Source organism: Triturus cristatus, chromosome 3_2 (genome assembly GCF_964204655.1).
Source record: "Triturus cristatus chromosome 3_2, aTriCri1.1, whole genome shotgun sequence".
NCBI lineage: Eukaryota > Metazoa > Chordata > Amphibia > Caudata > Salamandridae > Triturus > Triturus cristatus.
Window position 1 is genome coordinate 1,178,329,843 of NC_140584.1, and position 15,778 is coordinate 1,178,345,620.

Consider the following 15,778-nt stretch of genomic DNA (forward strand, 5'->3'; position numbering starts at 1 on the left):
GCCTTATGACCCCTGGATTCCACTTCTTTATCCTGGGACAAGTGAGAGCAGGTCCAGTCCTTCAGGGCTCTTCTCTGGTTGTGGACAGCAGGTTTAGCCGGTTCAGCCCTCTTCCGATTCCCCTCAGGTTCAGCAGTGTTCTGAAGTGGGTGCCTGGAGAGTCCACAATTATGCCTGGCACACCCTAGTGGCTAGAAATGACCCCTGGGCATGCTCTAACGAATGGACTAAAGTTTCTCGGGGCCAACCCTACCCACTTTGGCCATTTTTAAGATGGCAAAGATTTTCAGCCATACTAAACTTGGGCTTTGCGGAGATTTGTGGGGACAATACTGTGGTAATCCTAGTGCCTTCCCACATCTAACAATAAAATCCAGTTTGGGGGATGATGGGGCGTGGCTACGCACCAAGTAAGACAGCAACATCCTTGTGCAGCTTCCGCACTAGATTTTTGATATCCCTAATCATCCTGCACAAAATCTGACCACCAGTGCCACTGAAGGTCATAGGGCCAAGATGGGGAGCATGGCATAGTGGATCCAGGCGAGAAAGTATGGATGTCTTCGGTGGACAGTGGTATCCTGTTGCGGCCGGGGATAGGAGGTGGTTGCAGTGTCCTTGAAATCCAGCCCGCGTATGAGATGCCTGGTGGGGGTGCATGCAGCCAGTAGGTGAACTGGTTGCAGCCCCTTTTGCAGAGTGGCCGGCGGTCCATGTTGAGATCCATGGTGTGGTCCAAACGATCGTCACCGGCTGGCCTTGGCCTGGAGTGAGAGAAAGAGCTCAACGCCTGGACCGTAGACAAGGGCCCTGGGGTAATGGGAAGCCAAGAGGTGATGCCTAAATACCCACGGCACAAACAGTGCAGGTGGCTGTGTGAGGGCCTGAGGCATACAATGGAAAGGAAGCCCCAATCGCCTGTCTAGAGAAGCCTCCTGACTTTGGGAACGGCTCTTGTGCTACGGTTCTAGCGTGAGCACATGTTTTTCTTGACTTGCTCTGGTGGCCATGGGGGGCCGGAGAAGGTGAGTCTTGTGTCCCATAGTGGTCCCTCCTCCTTGGCCTTGTGTCCTAGTCGAGCCCACTGGACTCATCATGAGTAAAGATACATTGGCCAAAAAGCCACAACACAACAAGCTTGAAAACTATACTTTGCTCAAACCACCTATGGGGAAATAGAGGGGGGCAGAGAAGCTTTATGGAATGTGCCACTAGCAGCCTCGATGCGCAAAAGGAGCCCATATTTATGGACCTGATGCTGGCGGTGCAAGATGCTAAAACCACCTTGAAGTACAAAATTGATGACATATCAGTGGAAATGGTTCTTTTGCAAGGTCAACAATAGAGTACAATCAGCAGAAATGTCCATTACCACCATGAAAGGTGATGGCACGGCACTCAAATCCACAATCTCCACACTCAAGCAGGACCCTGCTGTGCTTGAGGCCTGAGTGGAAGACTCAGAAGGGTGCTTGTGATGCACCAACCACTGTATTGTTGGGGTGCCGGAGAGGGCGGAGGGCAGCACAAAGAACAAGCCTTCGTGGGAGACTTGATCATAAACCCCCTTGAGCCAAAAAGCATCTCCAAAATCTTTTTGTTGGACCATGTCCACAGGGGCCTGGTCCCCCTTCCAAGATCTTGTCAAACTCCATGTACAATAATAGCCATGATATTCAACTATCGTGATGGGGATGCCGTACTACAGGTGAGCCGCCGCATGGGAGGATTACATTTCAAGAACTCCACAGTCCGTATATTCCCAGACTTCACCGATGCCATACAAAAACAACGCTGTGCCTATGATGCTGTCAAGCGTCGCTTGTGGGATTGACAGATTAAGTACATGATGCTCTTCTCTGCCACATTGCGCATCATAGCAAATGGGAAAACCTGGCATTTCTAAACACCGGAGGAGGCATGGGACTGGCTCAAGGGATGGTGACCGGTGGAACATCAGCCACCACTGAGCGACACGGGTGGCGCCCCCTGGCAGGGCTCTGCAAGGGGAGGTCAAATGATGACCAAGCCCAGGGCCCCGAACCTCAGCCTTACCCTGTGGATCTGGACTGCTTTACACCAGATGTTCCTAAGCTACGAGCCGTACCTGACAACTCCACTGTGATGACAACAGCCATTAAGTGATGACAACCTGGAGAAACAGATATTCATGAGACCCATCTTCTCTTCAGTGACTCGAGCCAAGGGTGGAGATCTCCTCCAGGCCGAACTGCTTTCATCTCATGTACTGGTATTCCTACTGCACGCCAATACTCCTTTTTACTCTGAGGCACATAATTCCTACTCTCACATAGACTACATATTCATGTAAAACTCATACTTACCCTGGGTCAGGACCATGCATTTTTTGCCAGCAGGATCTTGGATCACTCACCGCTTTGTACAGACTTGGGTATACCCAGAGGGAAGACTACAGAGGACGGAATTTAGACCACTAGCATTGCACAGGAATTCCCCTGCCATTATGTGAAACTTAACACGTTGACATTGACTCATACATCGGAGGAGATACAGGCCTCCCTCAATTTTCTGATGCTATTAGAGCGGTGCTTGAGGCACCCATTACCGTTGAAGAGATAGAGGATGTGATCGCCATCCTCCAATCGGGTAAAGCCCCTGGCCCAAACGGCCTACTCATAGAAATCTAGAAATATCGAGCCATTGAACTATCTAACTACCTCCTCCAGATGTACAGACTTGGGTATACCCAGAGGGAAGACTACAGAGGATGGAATTTAGACCTCTGGCTACTGAAACCAACAGTAGTGAAGAAGGACCTCTGCCAGACCATGGAACAATATTTCCGTGAGAATAAGCTCATGGTCCGGTCAAAGGTGGTACTATGGGAAGCATACAAGGTAGTGGTAATGGGGCAGACAATTTCCTTAACAGTGGCTAATCGTAAAGAATGGTGGCAAAAAATGCAAATTGTCACAAATCACTTTCTTCAATTAGAATGGCTGAACGCTATCCAACATAGTAAAGATTTGAACCTCCACATAACACAAGCCCGTAGAGAGTATCCCAACCTTGCTACTGACACTCCATGCAAATATGCTGAGGCTGCCCAGAGGCGAAGTTACAAGTTTGGTAATAAAGCAGGGAAATTACCAGCATGGCTTGGCAGGAGGGAGGAAGATGACAGATGGGTTGGGAGCTCCAAACTGGGGGCCAGGGGAAGATCACTGATAACACTAGCATTGCACAGGAATTCCCCTGCCATTATGTGAAACTTAACACGTTGACATTGACTCATACATCGGAGGAGATACAGGCCTCCCTCAATTTTCTGATGCTATTAGAGCGGTGCTTGAGGCACCCATTACCGTTGAAGAGATAGAGGATGTGGTCGCCGCCCTCCAATCGGGTAAAGCCCCTGGTCCAAACGGCCTACCCATAGAAATATAGAAATACCCAGCCATTGGACTATCTAACTACCTCCTCCAGATGTACAAGGCGGCATTGAGTGAGGGCTGATAAGCAGAAAAGACGTGAATGGCCATGATTGTGGTCATTCATAAATAAAGTAAACCGAAGGACCAATATAGCTCTAATAGGCCAATTTCTCTCCTAAATATTGAAGCCGATATCTTAGCCAAGGTACTTATGAGTCACCTATCGCAAGTAATAATGGTCCTGATAAATCCAGATCAGCCTGGCTTTATGCCGGGCAGGAGTACCAGTCTCAATCTCCGACGGTTGTTTGGCTGCCTTGCCAGAAGGGCTGATGTTGCAACTCTGGCTGTGATTGTCTCACTTGATGCAACAAATACATCTTGCCTTGACTGGCCCTACTTATTTCAAGTCCTAGAGCAGATGAATCTAGGGCCGAGATACCTACACTGGGTGAAACAACTCTATTCTGCCCCCTGGTGTACGTTTTAGTTAATGAGAAATGATCTACCATGCTCCCTCTGCAGAGAGGCACTCGACAGGGCTGCCTGCTATCCCTTATGTTATTTTCTCTAGCGTTCTGGGTAATCCCTGATTAGTGGCTTGCAGTGGGAGGACGATTGGGTAGACAAAATGTCATATGATGAGGATGTCCTGCTATATGTTACTGATCCAGAATTCTCCGTTGATAGAATAATACAGGTTATGCACATATTTGGGAAGTACAGTGGCTTTCTCATCAGTTGGTCCAAGTCAGCCCTCTACCCATCAACCCACTTATGACCTGGACACCTGCCCTACCCATTAGGAGTAACCTGGGTATCGCTAGACTTGGATTCCGATGATTGGGGATCCATATTACCCGCTCTTGTGAGAGCTTCCTTACAGATAATCTATATGGCATGCTGGAAAAATTCCACTCTCATTGTTGGGTAATGCTGGGCGATATAAAATGATAATTCTACCCAATTTTTTGTACGTGTTACAAAACACGCCTTTTCTTATTCCGGACAGCGTCTTCCAGAGCGTGGACCGTGAATTGAGTTAGTTCCTCTGGAATTCGGATACCCTGCCAACTGCTTTGACCAGGCTCACCAGGGGGGCATACGGTGGGGGGCCTAGCCCTCCCGGACCTCTGATAATACTATTGAGCTACGCAACCGGTTGTGGTAAATGTCTTGATGTTTGTGGATCTGCCTGAGCCATCTTTGAGAGGAGACATGGCATTTAAGGGACCCAGAACCTACTTTGCAGCCTCCAGGGGCAACAAAATAGATTGTGCTGGCCATCATACATCAGAGTAGTACTTCATCCGAGGGATACAACTCTCTGCCAGATAAGATGCTTTGTGACCAATATAGGAAGCGCCCGGCTGGGGCACTCTTGGAGGCTACCTGAGACACGGGCGCTGTCTGACTTTCAGTGCTGGGGCCTCCTAGGAATCAGTGCGCTTCATGAAGTTTGTAATGTAATGTAATGTAAATGTAAATGTAAATTGATACTTGTATAGCGCACTACTCACCCGCAAGGGTCTCAAGGCGCTTGTACAAATACCGCTGTGGAACCCATCCTGGCTTTCCCTGTGAGGCGTCCACTCCTGGGCACCCCCAAGGTGGAGGCCAGGCATCCTTAGCGTTGTGGGGGCCGTTGTGGAGATTAAGCAAGCTATTGCCCAGAGTTGCAGAGTGGGACTCCATGATTGGAATAGGCACCGAGGCGAGAATTATCAGGTCCGTGGAATTTTTGAGCCCAAGACCCGCCGAGGCGGGGAATTGAACCCTGGTCCCGGGCTAGACCTCTGCATCAGGGTCTGCCTCTCTAATCATAGAGCCACACTTCTCCACAAGTTTGGGCATGTGAATCCATGAAAGAATTTAGTGTCATAAAGAAGAATATCAGATGCCCATGGCGGCGGTCTTCCGCTACTTGCGCCTCCGACATGTGCTATCTAAAGACCTCGCGGATGGCGTTCAGAAATCAGAAGCTAATCCTCTAGAGGAGAGGATAGGATCCTGGAGGAACTGCTGAGGTACAAGGCGATATTGCTCATTTATAGAAAAATACTGAATAACATACCAGATGTGCTTGAGGCGCTGAGGGGGGCTATGGGAATGAGTTCTCAGAGAATTGCCTGATGATAAATGGACTGAGGCGCTCGGGGGACCACGGTGGGTGGCAAGTAAGACAGGCTTTCACCATGTGCCGCTGAATATTTTTCACAAGACTTACTACACCAGGGTGTTATTGGCTAAAATTGGGAGGGCTGAAGGTGAAGACTGTGTCCGGGGATGTGGACATAGGGGGACTTACCTGCATACACTGTGGGATTACCCTTCTATACAACCATATTGCGAAAAGGGTAGTACGATCCCTAGAGAGGGTCAGGGGCCTGATGTTGGCCCCGGAAGGGAAGTGTTGTGTGCTGGGTATATGGGGAGACGCAGAAGGTACGGCTTCATATCACTGTATCAACTGCCTAATGATTAATGGATATCTATTTTAACAACACACATTACCACCCACCTGCATACTGGGCAGAATATTGTATGACATGGACAGCATTGTTGTTTGTTTATTGTAAACTAATAAAGAGAATGATTACATTTAAAAGTAATCCAGTTTGATGCAGGTCCTGTACCCTCGTCAAACTCAGAGAGAGACGTCTGGTAGAACAAAAGCTACTTTTTCCAGAAACCAGACAGTGAATACATAAAAATTATTCTGGTGTCCTGTTCTCAACCTTTGACGTGCACCCCAACCCCAGCAGACCTATCAAGCAGGTTTTGACACACCAGCAGGATTTGAAACTGTAATGTCAACAAGAATGGCACAGTGATTGGAGACTGCCTGGTGATGGGGGTGGGGGGGGGTTACCTTGACCTTAAACAAGTTCCTGGGCCCAGCTAAAGGCCATCCTGTCAAAGTCACAGCACCACCTCCCCACAGCCAAGGGCAATTGTCCCTGGAAGCAAGTTCACACCTCATTAAGGGGGCTATTCAAAATGCTAATTATTGGATGGCAAAAATGGGAGAGCAAAATGCAGAATAGTCTCCAGGAACTTCGGGTAGGGAAAAGGTAACTTTCTAAACATCACTTTCCCAAAGTATTTAGTAAACATTCAACTTCACCATTAAATTGGCATTTTAGTAACTATTAAAAATAGTTGTTCAATTATTTTTCTAGCTCGTCCCATTCTGCGATACTGTATTAAATATTGTATCCCAGTGTTTTCCTATGAACAGCCACCTTTACTACAGTAAAAATAGCTTTGGGACTTTTTCACTGTATAGGCATGTGTTACATTAAACTTTTACATGGCCTACTTCTAATTATCATCCACCCTGCCTTATTGACACTAAGGCCTACTTAGGGGTCTTATAAACATTCAAAAGGAAGGTCATTGGCCTGTCAAAGGGGGTTATTTTGACAGGTCAAATTTACAGTTTCAAAACTGGAACCACTATGCTACTACACATGGTAAGCCTGCAGCCAGGTTTGCACTGTCACTGTAGTGAATGGCGCAATAGGTTCTGCAGTTCACTAGTGACATTTAACTTACAGGGACTGGGTACACTTTGTACTATATACTAGAGACTTATAGGCAAGTTAAATATGCCAAAAATGAGTATCTCAATTTTACAATGTTGAAAGGAGGAGAATAGGCACTTTCTCGCTGGTTAGCAGGGGTGAACAACACAAAGTTCTACAACCAGCAAATATATAGGGTCTAGCAAAAGGTGGAAACTCCAGGCTGACGTCGCAGAAAAGGCACATTTTCAACACTTACAGACAAATAATATAAAACATATTACATGTTATATAATACATAAATAAACTATGAGGATACGCTGCAGTCATAATAAAACAGAATAAAGTGACACATTGCGGGCAGTTGTTCAATAAAGCATAATTAATCAACAGACAACATCTATCCGCAAATACGAGCCGTGCACAGCAGATTTTCTATCAATTGGAACACATTTTCAGTGGGAGCATGTACCCCTTTCTGAGGAAATAGCGCGGTGGTCAGTGCACCTGTCACTGTGATCTTTGTACCCCAAACGTTTCAATCCTACCCAGGCAGACTCGCACTTTCATCCTTATTGCGATGGTAACATTCGTAAAATTGAGTTGGGAAATAATGCGTCCTAAAAACTTCTATCTCGGGTTCATTCAGTTTAATGCACTAGTGTTTCTTAACCAGTGGTCTGAGAACCCTTGGGGGTCTGTGAAGCCTAATCAGGGGGTCTATGCAATGGCGGATGTTAACAAAACAAAGGTGGGGTAGCGCGGGGAAATTATATATATATATATATATATATATATATATAAAAGACTTGCTTCCCACTGCCGGAGTCCAGCTTCTTCCAGGAGCGCGTGCACTGCACAGGCTCCCGGATTCCTCACCCAATAGTTTTATTATCAATTTATTTTTTTATTGCCTGACTCTAGGCAGTGGGCGCGCTCCTGCGTCATAACGGAGGAGCGACCCCTGGGTCTGTGACTGTTTAGAAAATTAAATATCAGAGGAGTCTGTGACTGCTTAGAAATTTAAATAATTTATCCGATTATAATGTATTAGCAGATTATATATAAAGATGCAAAATGTGAAATTGAAAACTTTATAACTTTGTGTAAATGTGAAGGAATTAGACATTAGAGACTGAAAATCAAGGTAGCGTCCTTAGATTGGTTAGTGGGAGCAGTGCAAGTGTACGAAACAGAATATAGTTTAATTTAGAAATGTCCCATCCTTCCCATTAAAATAAATTAAAAACGTGTACATTTGTCAGTAAAATAAATAACATGCTCCATAACTTGCGTATTAGTTTAATTAACGCTATTTTTTGCGGTTCGCATCATCGAACATGCTTGGACTGGGGCTTCTAGTAATGACTCATTGGGTGTCCCTGGATTCCAATATGGGTTCAGTGGGGGTCCCCATGTTTGATAATGATTTAGGAGGGGTCCACATAAGTCAAAAGGTTAAGAAGCACTGCATTATACCGTTTCCGTCTGCATCCACCGCGTGCATATATAGAGAACTGCATGAGCTGGAGGGGAGGGGGCTGGCCCTACAAAACATGGGGGCATATTATCAAGACAGGCGATAAAATTATCGCCGCTTTAGCGGCAGAAAACTGCCGCTAAAGCGGCGATAATGGCCTTGATAATATGCTCAATGGAATTCCAATTGAAGCCCATGTGAGACGTGAAGGACGTGTAACCTGAGCTTCAATTGGAATTCCATAGAGCATATTATTAAGCCCATTATCGCCGCTTTAGCGGCCGTTTTCTGCCGCTAAAGCGGCGATAATTTTATCGCCTGTCTTGATAATATGCCCCATGGAGTGTATCCTGCTCTGAATGAAAGGCCCACAACATGTGCAGGTTACACTGATCACTTATATATTCCTCTGTAACACGCAGGTCACCCAATCTAACCCCAAACAATGCGGTCTGGGGTTGCAACCCCAGCTGGACGCATCAGAGGCGAGTTTGCCTGGTGAGGCGCACATGCGTTCAACCTGCAGCTCACGCGTGAACACCAGCAGTGTCGATTCAACGTTTATCTTTCCGGAGTGGGGAAAAGAAGTACCGTTGGGTGAGGTACCACCTGCTGGTATATGCTATGGATACTCTGGGGCTTTTTTAAAAGAGTTGAAAAAGTAAATTACATATACATCACTCGAAAAATGTTCACTCTGCATTGCAGGATCGATGGAAGACGCTAACTTTACTGTTTTACGAAAGCGAACACGGTTCAAGAAGCGCTGCCCTCCACCCCCTCTCAAATAACAGTAAAATACACGATGCACTGTTGTGCCCAAAAATATACAAACGCCGCAGACAAGGGGGCAATGAAAAGGCGAAGGTGACGCACGCTCTTCCCCTCCACGTCCCGAGATCGGACGTTTCTTCATTACAAACATGAGAGGCAGATTGATAAAGGGATTAAAAAAAACTACAAGTACCAGGATGCAAAGGGGGGAAACCTGGCTTGTGTAAACTACTATGCGATGGAAACAGGAACCTTGAGCGCTCGGAGGCGCCTCCAAGAAGCCGGGGCCCACACGCACCTGCCTTCTGTCCGAGGGGGTCGTCGGGCACCTGGACTAAGCCCTCTTGCTTGGCCTCCGCGCCCATGGAGTCGGGTCCGGGAAGGATGGTGGCCCTGGACCGCCGTGCCTCCGCCGCTCATGCAATGGGCTCTGCCTCGGGGGGCGGAGTGGTGCTGCTTTGGCCACCGCTGGGCAGGTCAGGCAGGGCCACCCCGCCCACTGCCGCCTGGCACAGGCTTTCACTTTCAGTGCCTGGTGGTAAACTTCGAGTGCAGCAATCTGGAAACACGAACTGGCGCAGTCCCCGAATATCCCAGCCCTCAGCTGCCCTTGGGCACATCTTGTGACGGTGGCGCTCAGACAGCCCTGCTGTGTCTACCGACCAGAACCGAGCATGCTGGGACTTGTAGTCTCCCACAGAACGAGAGTCCAAGTGCCAGCACGCGGTCTGCTGTGTGTAAACGACCCCAGGACTTGCCGCCAGGCTCCCCGGGACGAGCTGCCTAGGAGGGTTGTGGGTTGGATGCGGGGCATTGAAAATGCAATAGGTCTCGCCCTCGTTTAAGTTCAAGCAATTATGTTTGTAATTAAGTGCATGCTTCCTGCCTCCGCCTCTCCCCCCGCCTTCAGCGCTTACAAGCGGCCGGGATTCTCCCACTAGGCATTTAGGTTTGCTTTTATTAGTGTTTTTCAAACTTTCATGTACATAACATGCTTGCATGTATGCATGCATTTATATTTGTATTTATATAGATATGCAGATGTGTGTGTGTGTGTGTGTGTATATATATATATATATATTCACTGAAAAAAACATAGGTTTCACACACGTTATAGTTAGGAATTAGTATTTAAAAAACCTTGCAAATTCACTTAAAAAACCATAGGTTTCACACATGTTATAGTTAGCTGGACATTTCACTCGTACAAAACCAATGAAATTCCCCCGTTATAGTTAGTAAAGGGAACTATAACTCACGCGACCGCAATCCCGTGCTGATGACGTCAGATATTACATCACTGTATTTAGACACTTGTGTACCCATTTTTCCTTCCTTTAACCTTTAGCTATACTTATTTAATAAATATTTATTTTACAGAAAGACACATATGTCATCAGTGCTGTAATATCTGACGTCATCAGCACTGGATTGCGGTCGCGTGAGTTATAGTTCCCTTTACTAACTATAACGGGGGAATTTCATTGGTTTTGTACGAGTGAAATGTCCAGCTAACTATAACATGTGTGAAACCTATGGTTTTTTAAGTGAATTTGCAAGGTTTTTTAAATGCTAATTCCTAACTATAACGTGTGTGAAACCTATGGTTTTTTCAGTGAATTTGTAAGTTTTTTTAAATGCTAAGTTATGTATTTATTAATATATTTTTTTTAAGGTTTTTCACCGTGCGCGCACTGTGCGCGCAAGGTGCGCTTCGCGCACCGCGCGCCCACGTTACGCAGTTCGTGCCGTGCGCGCACGGTGCGCGCACGGTGCGCGCACTCCGCGATTTTTAAAAAAAAATTAAAACTTTTTTTGGGCCCTTCGGGGTCCTCCTGTGACCCCCTGACCAAGGCTAGGGGGTCAGGAACTGTCAACCCTGCCCCCTTTTCACGTTCGCCACCTTCCTTTTCCACTCTCGCACTGAAATCAAACAAAATGGCGGCCGACACTTCCTGATTTTGACCAATTCGAACGTTGACTGACATGTAACAACCAATCAGAATTACGCTTGCGCACGTTAGCGTGCGCGCACGGTGCGCGCCTATAGATATGTATATACTTTTAACTGAAATTTTCTCAGGAACTAATGAACAGATTGACTCCAGATATGCAAAAGGCACATCCCTGACCTGAGGACTACCTCTTCGTCAAATTTAAAGTAATTCTGTTCAGCCGTTTGGGCTGTAGCTTGGACTAAAGGTCCCTATGGGAAAAACACGTTTTGGGACCCCCTTTTTTCTCAACCCCCACTTGACGAATCCCCCCGAGACTTTCAGGGTACGAGCGGAGCGGAGCGCCCCACATATTTTGAAAATTTCGCGAGGATTCGTCAATCGGCGCCAAAGTTATTCCAAATAGAATGTTGCGGATTTCCTATGGAAACACGGTCCTAACTATAACTATCTGCTGGCGACCGCCAGTAGATAATATATATATATATACGCATACATATATATAAATGCGTGTGTATATATATATTATCTACTGGCGGTCGCCAGTAGATAGTTTTAGTTAGGACCTATTTTCCATAGGAAATCCGCAACATTCTATTGGGAATATCTTTGGCGCCGGTTGATGAATCTTTGCGAAATTTTCCAAACTTTTGGCCAGCTCCGCTCTGCTCCTACCCTGAAAGTTTTGTGGTGATTAGTCAAGCGGGGGCCGAGAAAAAAGGGGGGTCCCAAAACGCATTTTCCCCATGCAATTTCCCATAGGACCTGTTGTCGCAGCTACAGCCCGAACTGCTGAACGCAATTACACCAAATTTGGCAAAGAGGTAGTCCTCAGTTCAGACTCATGCCTTTTGCTTAAATGGTGTAAATCCGTTCAGTAGTTCCTGAAAAAATTAGAGTTAAAAGTTAGTGATATCTATGGCCGGGAAGGATCTGCGGATCCTCCCCGCACCCTCCCCGAACCCTCCCGTGCACGAGCTGAATGCTAATTGGCTGCCAACACTCTGAATCAGGAAGTGTTGGCAGCCATCTTGTGCCTTGGTAGAACCGAGGCACAAGAAAGCACAAAAACAAAGGTGCAAAACGTGACAAGGGGGCAGGGTAGAAACACCCTGACCCCCTAGGCATGCTCAGGGGGTCCCACAAGGACCCCCAGGGCCAAAAAAAGAATTAAAAAAAAAAAAGAAATCGGCGAGATTCGCGCACCCAGCGTGAATTTCGGCCGAAAAACAAAAAAATAATTCACCGCGCTGAATATTCTAATTTGCCCCCCGGGGGCCAAATCCCGGGGGCATAATTGAAAAAAAAAGTGTGGGGGGGGTCCCAATCCCCCCCACACTGCCCCGGGGACCGCCACCTTTATTTGAATGTATGCGGGGGGCTCATGGCCCCCCTGCAGCCCCGGGGACCGCCACCCCCCGGGGCTTGTTTAAAAAAAAAAAAGACCTGTGTGGGGGGGCTCAAGCCCCCTACACGCCCCAGGGACCGCCACCTCCACGGGGCTCAAATTATTTAAAATAGGGGGTCCGTTACGGACCCCCACGCCCCGGGGACCACCACCCCCCGGGGCTTAAAATTAAGTGGGAGGGGGCAGCTCGGCCCCCCTCCTGGGAGCCAAAGATGGCCCTGGGGATCGCCCCCTCCCCCAGGGCCGGCTCCTGCAGTGTCCAGGGGTGCCCACCCCCGGGACACTGCTGTTTGCTATGGCAGGGTGGGAGCCTTGGGGCTCCCATCCTGCCATAGCAAACTGCTTTGGTATTTGGAAGAGAGAGCAGGACGATTGCTTTTCCACACAGGGAGCAGCATGTTAGCTGCTCCCCATGTGGAAAAGCAATGCCGGCTCCCGCAGGCCGCGGGGAGCCGGCGGGGCCGTGGAGGGATATTACATCACTCATGACATGGTCAGTGACATCACTGAAGACATCTGAAATGACATCACTGATGACGTCATCCATGTGATAAATTAGTGCATCTTCTTACACCCTTTGATATACTCAATCAAAATTTCAGACGTCCTTTCTCAAAACCATAGATACTCCAATACCAATAACTACATATCCACTCATTGACTCTTAGATTTACACACACATCCACTCGCTCACCTGTACAATCACTCATACTTACAGTCACTCAGTACAGGGCTATCATATGTATTTATACACCTACATAGACACTCACACACCACCAATCATCCATAGAGGTACTCTCACACCTAGTCAGTCCTGCAAATAATTAATCACACTCCCATTTACTCACCTATGCAGTTATACACACACAAGTTCACTTACTCATAAAAATAGTACCACATTCTTACGCTCTTATACAATCACTGATACAAGCACACACTCATCCATACAGCCACTCTCACAATCACACACTCTCACATATACCCACTTATATACGCTTACACACATATATACTGCCTTTCACATATGTAGTTACTCACACATGTACCACTGAGATATACATTCAATCACTAACACACCCATACATACACTCACCCAACCATACAGTCCATCACAGATGCACTCTTAAAACCATGCACCCATAGAATCACCCACGTACACATGTATGCACAGTCACACACAGCCCACCCACATAAACACTCAGGCACCCATACAGATACTCAGACAACCAATCAATAACCCATAGAGCCATTCATATAGCTATTCACAAAATCATGCAGCCGCTTATACACCAACAGACAGACAGATACAGACATTCACAGTTTAGTCACTAGTCTGCAGTAAGATACATTTAATGACTCGCTTATAGAGTCAGTCACGCACCTACTAAATCATCCATTCACACACTTATACACCCACTAATTCTTCCATAGGTTTTTCCCTATATATATATATATATATATACTAAACATATTTAAAATTTACAGAAACACACACTCACTGGATGACGTCATCAGTGATGTCATCAGTGATGTCACTGACCATGTCATGAGTGATGTAATACGTGATGTCATCAGCAGTGCATTGCGGGGGCGCGAGTTATAGTTAGCTGAACTAACTATAACGGGGTAATTTCAATGGTTTTGTATGAGGGAAATGTCCAGCTAACTATAACGCCCCTGAAACCGATGTTTTTTTCAGTGAATTTCTAAGGTTTTTTAAATGCCAATTCCTAACTATAACGCCCCTGAAACCTATGGTTTTTTCAGTGAATATATATATACACACATATGTGTGTGTGTAGAGAGAGGTAGAGGTGTAGAGGTAGAGAGTAGTAGAGAGAGAGGTAGAGAGTAGAGAGTGAGTAGTAGAGAGTGGAGAAGAGAGTGGAGTAGAGAGTGAGTAGTAGAGAGGAGAGTGAGTAGTAGAGAGTGAGTAGTAGAGAGTGAGTAGTAGAGAGTGAGTTAGTAGAGAGTGAGTTAGTAGAGAGTGAGTAAGTAGAGAGTATGAGTAAGTAGAGAGTAGTAGAGAGTGAGTAGAAGAGAGTAGTAGAGAGTGAGTAGTAGAGAGTGAGTAGTAGAGAGTGAGTAGTAGAGAGTAGTAGAGATTGAATAGTAGAGAGGAGTAGAGAGGAGCAGAGAGTAGTAGAGAGGAGCAGAGAGTAGTAGAGAGTGAGTAGTAGATAGTGAGTAGAGAGTAGTAGAGAGAGAGTAGTAGAGAGTGAGTAGTAGAGAGTGAGTAGTAGAGAGTGAGTAGTAGAGAGTAGTACAGATTGAATAGTAGAGAGGAGTAGAGAGGAGCAGAGAGTAGTAGAGAGTGAGTAGTAGATAGTGAGTAGAGAGTAGTAGAGAGAGAGTAGTAGAGAGTGAGTATTAGAGTGAATAGTAGAGAGTAGTAGAGAGTGAGTAATAGAGAGTGAGTAGTAGAGAGTGAGTAGTAGAGAGGAGTAGTAGAGAGTGAATAGTATAGAGTAATAGAGAGTGAGTAGTAGAGTAGCAGATAGTGAGTAGTAAGTAGTAGAGAGTGAGTAGAGAATAGAGAGTAGTAGAGAATGAGTAGTAGAGAGCAGTAGGGAGTGAGTAAGTAGAGTATGAGTAAGTATTGAGCAGTAGAGAGTGAGTAGAGAGTAGTAGAGAGTGAGTAGTAAAGAGTAGCAGAGAGTGAGTAGGAGAGCGAGAGTAGCAGAGAGAGACTGAGTAGTAGAGAGTGAGTAGTAGAGAGTAGTAGAGAGTGAGTAGTAGAGCGTAGTAGAGAGTGATTACTAGAGTGCAGTAGAGAGTGAGTAGTAGAGAATGAGTAGTAGAGAGTGAATAGTAGAGAGGGGTAGAGAGGTAGATAGAGAGAGACAGGCTCTGAAGATGAAACCACACCTCTGTCTCCGAGGGACATCTGTGTCACTGCCCCAGGGCAGCAGCTCTAAAAGAAAAGAGCGGAAGTGAAAGCACAACGAGGCCAAAAAAGGGAGGGGCAGGAGATCGGGTTGGTGGCTATTCTTTCACCGAGCACAACTGTGCCTTGTCTGGGGTTTACGGTGAATGACGCGGCTCTGGAGTAAACACAAACAAGCCCCACAATGGTACCTTTATGTGCACTAGCGCCATGTACATTTGCAGCCACATCATTGACACGGCAACCAACTCTTGGTCTGGTCCGCAACAGAAAATGCCTCAGAGAGCACGGAACCTTAAAGAAAAAAAAATGCATGCCACACGTTAATAAA

The 15,778-nt window shown here is 46.5% G+C and overlaps 1 protein-coding gene across 1 annotated transcript in view; it reads right to left on the bottom strand.

Annotated features, from left to right (window-relative positions):
* LOC146859386 (indian hedgehog protein-like) overlaps window positions 1-9,922 on the bottom strand; it is a 36,345-nt gene extending 26,423 nt beyond the window's left edge. Inside the window, exon 1 of the mRNA XM_085650064.1 lies at window positions 9,496-9,922. Coding sequence (XP_085506190.1) covers window positions 9,496-9,562 — 67 coding nt within the window. The 5' untranslated portion in view covers window positions 9,563-9,922. The remainder of the gene's footprint in view (window positions 1-9,495) is intronic.
* Window positions 9,923-15,778: the final 5,856 nt, after the last annotated feature.